Source organism: Alligator sinensis, unplaced genomic scaffold, assembly GCF_000455745.1.
Source record: "Alligator sinensis unplaced genomic scaffold, ASM45574v1 scaffold639_1, whole genome shotgun sequence".
Classification (NCBI taxonomy): Eukaryota; Metazoa; Chordata; order Crocodylia; family Alligatoridae; genus Alligator; species Alligator sinensis.
The window spans coordinates 289614-297265 of NW_005842771.1; the positions used below are offsets into that span (position 1 = coordinate 289614).

General features: G+C 55.4%; 1 protein-coding gene across 7 annotated transcripts in view; it reads left to right on the forward strand.

The window, feature by feature from the left end:
- The window catches only part of TNKS1BP1 (tankyrase 1 binding protein 1), a 35797-nt gene that overhangs the window by 19813 nt on the left and 8332 nt on the right, over positions 1 to 7652 (forward strand). For 6 of the 7 annotated variants that reach the window (XM_025216848.1, XM_025216850.1, XM_025216847.1 and 3 more), the window contains 4 exons: positions 344 to 662; positions 1291 to 1438; positions 2174 to 2310; positions 3819 to 3985. In XM_025216848.1, the coding sequence (XP_025072633.1) occupies positions 344 to 662; positions 1291 to 1438; positions 2174 to 2310; positions 3819 to 3985 (771 nt within the window). The remainder of the gene's footprint in view (positions 1 to 343; positions 663 to 1290; positions 1439 to 2173; positions 2311 to 3818; positions 3986 to 7652) is intronic. The other variant, XM_025216852.1, reaches the window with a different exon arrangement.

Below are 7652 nucleotides of genomic sequence, written 5' to 3' on the forward strand. Positions count from 1 at the left end.
CTTCATCAGGTCACTATGAGCTTTTCCAAGTCACTTTCCCATGCTGTGCCTCAGTTTCCCTAGGTGGATAATGACACTGCTGTAATGCATGCTATGAGGCCTGATATGGGGCATTCAGTCCTGGGCTTCTGACAGCACTTCAGCAGCGGAGGGTCTGGGAAGAGAGCAAAGGAGCCTGGGAGAAGAAAGTTCTGGGATTATGGGAATGCAGGTCTGTGGAGGGCAGGGGAAGAGGGGGAAGGAGAGGATTCTGTGATTGAGAGCACAGGGCCGTTAGGGAAGGGAGCCATGAGCCTCTGCGTCAGTGGGCAGGCCAGGCTTTCACTCTTGTCTCCCCTTGCAGAGGACCTGTAGGCTCACGACTTTCTGGCCCCAGCTTGCTGCTGGAGGAAATACTGGCCAACAGCTCTGTCCAGGCGGCCCAGCAGGAGAGACCTGCCTCACCACAGACCAGCCACATGGAAGAGGAGCGGGGCCTGAGCAACACTGCCAATGACCAGGCATTGGAGGCTGCTGGGCCCCCCCAGCCTGATGATGCTGATGGGAGCTGCCTACCAAAGCAAGTGAAGAGGCTGAGCCAGCCAGAGTGCAGGGGGAGCCCAACCGAGAGGCGTCGGCCTTCCCAGGGTCTGCTCCCAGCACAGGACTTCTCCTTTCTGGAGGTAAGCATGACACAGGCTTTCCAGCAGAAGCTTCTTCCAAGCCCACCCGTGGGAGGGGAGCTTTGAACAGGTCCTGGATGGCTGTATCCCACCACCATCCCCCTGGCATCCCCTCTGGCTGGCCCTGGGAGCAAAGCTTGAAGCTTTTGCTACCCCCAGGGAGTGGAGGCCTGCATTGTGTGTTAAATGGCCCTTCCAAAGGGAGGGGACCCTCTGCTGATGGGGATACTGTGTGGTGGTCAGAGGAAGGGGGCTGTGAGGAGGACTTCTCGGGGTCCTTACCTTACCTCCCTGGCCACCTTGCAAGTAGAGCTTTCAGGTCCTGGGCCCCATTCTCCCAGCATTGGGTGACTCTGTCTGGGTTGGGATCCCCTTGTGCTGCCAGGATCTCACAGATGCCACCCTGAGACCTGCATTGTATTGTGAGATCTGAGATACCCTGGACTGAGTCCTGATGCAGCATGGGGAACTTCACTGGCTTATGATTGTGTCTTGGGGCAGGAATGGAGCAGGAGGCGGCCCTGGGGCTGTGGACAATGGGCTGAGTCAGTGTGGTGTTATCTTTGTGTGGGGTGTCCTCCTTATGGCTCTCACTGACCTATGTCTGTCCTTTGTGGGGTGTGTACAGGATGCAGAAGTTCTCGACAGCACTGTGTCCCGAAGCAAAGCCAACCTGGGTCGCAAGCGAGGGCACCGGGCGCCCGCCATCCGCCCTGGGGCTACGCTGGGGCTGTCAGAGATGGAGGGGGACAGCTGGATGTTCCAGGACTCCACAGGTGGGATTAACAGCAGGGATAGGTTGCATCTTGGGCCTGGCTGGTGTGGCTGTGATATGATACTGATACAGCTTCGTGTCTGCTGGCGGGACATGGTACTGGTGCAGTGTTGGCAGGGCAGCAGGATGCATTCCTTTGTGGGAGAGGATGTTGGGGTAGCAGTGGTATGTGTCCCTGTATGGCATGATGTTGATATGTGATCATGTGTGGCATCATGGTGTTGTCTCATTGTCATCTCTGTGTGTAGGGGGAGCGTGTGGTGTGGTGCCAGTGCAGGTAGCCCTGTGAGGACTGTGTCTCTTGAGGTGGCATTGACACTGTGTGCCTGATGTGCTAGTAGGGCAGGGCATCTGGTGTGCACTGGTCATGTTTTCTGCTATGCTGGTGGTGTTACCTTGGCATGCTTTCTTGCACAATGGAAGCATGAGTGCAGCAGTGGCCTTCGTTTCAACATGGCAGCAACATTGGTTTGGCATTGACCCATTCCAGCGTGCTGGTATTGATGTGGCATTGGTGCGTGTATCTGCTTGACAGTATGGCAATGATGTGTGTGTGGTGGTGATGGCGTGATGTTGGTGTTAATGTAGCATTGGTGTTTGTTCCAATGTGGTGTCGGTGAGGATGTGGAATTAGTATGTGTTCCTTCTTGGTAGTCCTAATCTGTCACTGGCTTGTTGCTGTTGGGGTGGCATATACTCGCGTAGCCTGATGCTGTCCTCTCTACTTTCCCGTCAGAGCCTAGAACAACATGTATGGCCTCCTCAGATGAGGAGGCAGCAGAGGAGCCAAAGAGCAGGCGCGCACGGCCATCACCAGCCTCTAAGGGGGCGAAGGTGTCTCTGTTCCCAGGCCTGAATCCATCGGCCATCAAGGTAGCACCAGCTGCGGTCCCTGGTGCTGGGCGGGGTGTGGGAGCCCTCTGACTACGTGGTACAGGGCAAGCTTGTCTCTGCGTGGGTGATAGGGGCCTGTAAGGGGATGTCAGATTAGCTGAATGTGGAGTGCTGGGTGGGGAGGAGTGGGAGCATATTTAATGCTCCCACTCCTGGTGGGAATAGGATAGGCTTCAATGTGGATAAGTGCAGGGTGCTGCACCTGGGGAGAGAGAATCCACAGCATACATACAAGCTGGGGAGCTCCACCCTTGTGAGCACAGAGGTGGAAAAGGATCTTGGAGTCATTATTGACCAAGATGAACATGAGCCGCCAATGCCAGACCACAGCCAGCAAAGCCAACCGCACCTTGTTGTGCATCCAAAGATGCATCTCAAGCCGGTCCAGAGAGGTGATACTCCCCCTGTATGCGACATTGGTCCGGCCTCAACTGGAGTACTGCGTCCAGTTCTGGGCATCGCACTTTAAGAAGGATGTGGCCCGACTTGAGAGGGTTCAGAGGAGGGCCACCCGCTTGGTTGGAGGGCAACAGGGCAGGCCCTATGAGGAGAGGCTGAGGGACCTGAACCTGTTCAGCCTCAGCAAACGGAGGCTGAGGGGAGATTCGGTGGCTGCCTACAAACTCGTTAGGGGAGATCAGCAGCAAGTAGGAAGGGTCCTATTCCCCCCAATAGCACCTGGGGTGACAAGGAACAATGGCCAGAAGCTGCTGGAGAATAGGTTCAGGTTAGAGATTAGGAGGCACTATTTCACTGTTAGGGTGGCTAGGATCTGCAACCAACTTCCTAGGGAAGTGGTCCTTGCTCCTACCTTGGGTAAATTCAAAAAGAGGTTGGATGAACACCTGTCTGGGGTCGTGTGATCCCAGCATGTGCTTTGGCCAGTGGTGGGGGGGTCAAACTAGATGATGTATTTAGATGATGACCCCTAACTACTATGAAACTATAATGTAGATGATCTTGAAGAAAAAGGGAGTGTTGGTAAGAGTCTTAGGTATGGGAGGGGAGGTCTTGGGTGTGGGGAGTAGGGAGGGGACTGGCACAGTGGGTCCTGGGATGTGGAGGTTGCTGGAGTAGATCATGGTTGGGAAAGCTGGGAGTTCAGGGACTGGTGTTGAGGGAATCCTGGGCTGGTGCGGGTATGCTGGGGAGGCCGGGGTATGAGAAAGGAGGTCTCAAGAGGGGCTGGCACAGAGGTATTGTGGGGTGGGGGTGCAGAAAGGGAGGCCTACGTGTAAGTGAGGCTGGAATGGGGCAGGGGAAAACTGGTGTGAAGGGGCTGATATGGAGGAGGTTGCTGGGGAAGTCTTGCAGGCAGGTGGGAGGGCTCAGAAAAGGCTGGGGGTGGGGTTTGTCCTGGGTAACTGGTAGGTCTGAGGGTGATGTGCAGTTGACGTAGGGGTGAGGAGAGGTGTTGTACAGAAAGCCAGGATGTCCATGTATCTGTCTGACTTCATTCTTTGTCCCTTCCTCTCCTGCCTACACAGGCCAAACTGAGGGGCCGGAACCGCTTTGCCGAGGAGGGGGCCCAGCCAGGGGAGGGCAAGCCAGCTTCATCCAAGGAGCTCCACATGCAGCGCTCCAAGTCCTGCAAGGTCCCTGGCCTGGCTGGGAAGCCCCCTGCACTACCCCCCAAGCCAGAGAAATCCTCAGGGTGTGTGTGGGAGTGTGTGGGGAGGAGGCAGTCATGAAGGGCCAGGTTGGGGTGTGCGGGTGGGGAGGGGGTGTTTTTTGTGAGGGGAGAAGGGTTGTGGTGTCTGTTGGGGAGGTCCTGTAAGGCAGAGGTTCTCAACCTTTTGCACCTTGCATCCCACCTATGTAAGGTCAAAAAATCCTGGTCCCACTGGTTGATGAGCAGGGCGGGGTGTCCCCCAGAGGCCAGTCGAAGGTAGGGGAGGTCCCCCAACAGCTGATCGAAGCACGCAAAAGTGAAACTGGAAGTTCTGCCTTGAGACTCCCAGTTTCACCACTGGGACCTGAGTCCCACGTAGAGGACCTTTGTGTCCTGCCAGTGAGACACGTCCCACCGGTTGAGAAACCCTGCTGTAAGGGAGAAGTGGGGAGGGAAGTTCCTGTGAGATGTCCAGAAGCTGGAGTGTGCGTTTTGGGGGGGGGGGTGGTATGTGGGTGGGAGATTACGCTGAAGGGGGTTGAGCTGTACATGGGGGAAGGGGTTTTATGGTGGGGATGGGTTGGGAGGCATGCATGTGTTCGGGGGGCTTCCATGAAGGACCTGGGTTTGGGGGGAAGTTCCTGTTGGGAGGATGTTTGTATACCTGGAATGATGGCAAGTGTCTGTGTAGACCTGGGGTGTTGGCGTATGTTCACACCTGCAGGTGTCGGTGAGTATTTGTAGGCCTAAGGGCGTTGCTGGGTATGTGCTTGGCTGGGGGTGTTGAGGAGTCATAGATTCATAGATACTAGGGTTGGAAAGGGAACTCAACAGATCACAGAGTCTAACCCCCTGCCTAGGCAGGAAAGAGCAGATGACCCCAACTGGATGCCTATACAGCCTTCTCTTAAAGACCCCCAGGGTAGGGGAGAGCACCACCTCCCTTGGAAGGCCATTCCAAATTCTGGCCACCCTTACTGTGAAGAAGTTCTTCCTGATGTCCAGCCTAAATCTACTCTCCATCAGTTTGTGACCATTGTTCCTTGTTACCCCAAGAGGTGCCTTGGTGGTCAGAGCATCTCTGATTCCTTCCCCCCCACCCCAATGAATTTGTAGGCAGCCACAAGATCACCTCTCAGCCTTCTCTTGTGGAGGCTGAAGAGATTCAGTTCCCGTAGTCTCTCCTCATAGGGCTTAGCCTGCAAAACCTTAACCATACGAGTGGCCCTGCTCTGGACCCTCTCGAGGTTATCCACATCCTTCTTAAAGTATGGTGCCCAAAACTGGACGCAGTACTCCAACTGCAGTCAGACCAGTGCTGCATAGAGGGGAAATAATGCCTCCTTGGATCTATTTGTTATGCATCTGCTAATGTGTGATAAAGTGCAGTTAGCTCTGTTGATGATTTTGTTACACTGATTTCATCATATTCATCTTGGAGTTGTCAGGATGTATGCATGTCTGTCCGTCTGAGCAGCTGTAATTTCAGGGGCACCTCCTTGTGGCTCAGAGTGGTCCTGCAGATCCCTGCCCTCTCTCCTCTTCTCTGTCTTTGCAAGGCCTTGAACCCAGGCTGGAACACTGTCAGTGAAATCCCCTGGAGAGGGCCACATTTACTGGGTCTCTTTCCCCAGCACAACTCTGGCCCCCTCCAGCCAGAGCCCCCTGCCCTCCTGCGTGGTACTTCAGGCTGTTTCCTTCTCCTTGAGATCATGGGTGCTGGACAAGTGGGCCTCTTTCCTGACTCAGGAGTCAAGGTGGCCAAACACTAAGGGTTTGGTGTGCTGGCAATTTCATTCCCTTGAAATCTGGTTTCTGCCTGAATCAGGCCTGCACCCAAATTTGCCAAACTGGCAGATCCTCAGGCCCCTGCAGCTGCTCATGAAATGGATGCTCTCATCTGTTTTCCTGTTCGCTGCAGGAGGAAACTGGCCAAAAGCCTTAATTTCATGGAGCAGCTGTGGAGGGGGCAGCAGGGGTGGGCTCCCAAGTGCCCCACCTCTTCCCCTGGACTCGTTGAAGACCCTGAGGTGTTTTGATTGAAGTGGGGTTTTTTTGTTTTTTTTTGTTTTGCTGGACAAATCTGTCCCCACCAGCATGGCTCTGGAGTCCTAATCCCTCCTTCTCCTCTGGGCATCATTGCCTCAGGCCAGCTGCAGCCTTATCCCAGCTCTTCCCAGCTGACCCCTCTGCAGCTCAGTCATCTCCTGGGTGGGCTGGGCGAGGTCAGCAGCACTTCCCTTGCAACAGAAGGAGGAGGAGGCAGACAGTATCCAGCCCTCTTTCCCAGGGCCTGGCCTGCTTGGCAGGGAGCCTTGCTTCACTGTACATGGTTCCTGGTCCTGAGCCCTTAAACAGACAGTGGCCAGGCTCTGCTGCTCTTTTGGATTGCTTCCTTCCTCTGCCCCCAGGACCAGCCCCTCATCTTCCCTCTCTGGAGCTCCAGAAACCCTAGCCCCTCTTCTTAACATACTCCGTTAGTCACAGTTGGGAGGTGCTGGGGTGTCAGTGGGTATGTGTGAACTTGGAGTATTGGTGAGGATGTTGGTGTGTAGACTTGGGAGGTATCACATGGTGGGGTTGATGAAGACATTGGGGGTGTATATAGATCTGGGTGGAGTCAGTGACTGAGAGTGTGTGTGGACTTGGGAGGTAGCCTTGAATGTGTATATCTTGGAGGTGTGGGGGTGTGTGTAGATTTGGGGCGTTAGAGAAGGCATTGGCTGGGGGGTGGGAATCCAGGATATGTCAGAGGGTGTGAGCAAACCTTTGGCCATTGGGTCATGGGCAGTATCAGCGAAAATATATAATAAAGGTGTTGGGGTGTAAATGTGTGAGAAGGATTGAGGCATGTTTGTTGATGTGGGCGCACTTGGGGTTGTTGGGGTATGTGTGATTTGGCAGGTGTCAGTGAGGGTGTACGACGGGGGTAGGCAGTATGTCCACCCACCGAGGGGTGGGCAGGCTGGAGGACACTTAGGGAGTTTTGCTGAGTTGTTGCAGGCTGGGTCAGCCCCCCCCCCACCCCCCCCAAACAGCTCACCTAAACTCCCTAAGTGTTTCTCCAGCCCAAATAATTGCCCACCCCAGATCTAAGGGCAGAGAGGTGAGTGGACAAAGGTTAGGGGAACATAACCTTTGTTCCCCTCTCCCCAAGTCCGTGGCATGCAGCCAACCTGGGCTGGTGCTGTACTGTGTTCCCATGTGCTGCCTTGGGCCACGTGGGTACAGCTGGAGCAGCTTCTGCCTAACCCAGCCGCGTGCTGGGGATGCAGAGAAGTGGGGAACACAACAGGGCACTGGGCTGGCTGCGTCTGGATAACTCTTGGCTCCCAGACCCCTTCCCCCTACACCACCTGCCCCACCCTGAGTTGCCAGCATGCAGCCAGGCCAGCCAGTTCCACATTGTGTTCCTGGGCACTACTATCAGCTGTGTAGGTGCAGCTGGAGCAGCTGGCATGGCTCCTGCCTAACTTGGCTGCATGCTGGAGATTTGGGGTTGAGCAGGAGCCACTTCCGCAGTGCCCAAGTGGCATGGCCCAAAGCAGCCTGCAGGAACACTGTGGCACTGCATTAGTAGCATCTGTGCCCCTAGCAGGCGCCAGCCCAGCATGGCAGGGCCTGATGGCTCCTGGCCCTCTTCCCCCTGCCGCCCCTCCCCTGTCCGCAGGAAGAACTTTACCTGAGCTTTGCTGCTCACTGCAGGGCA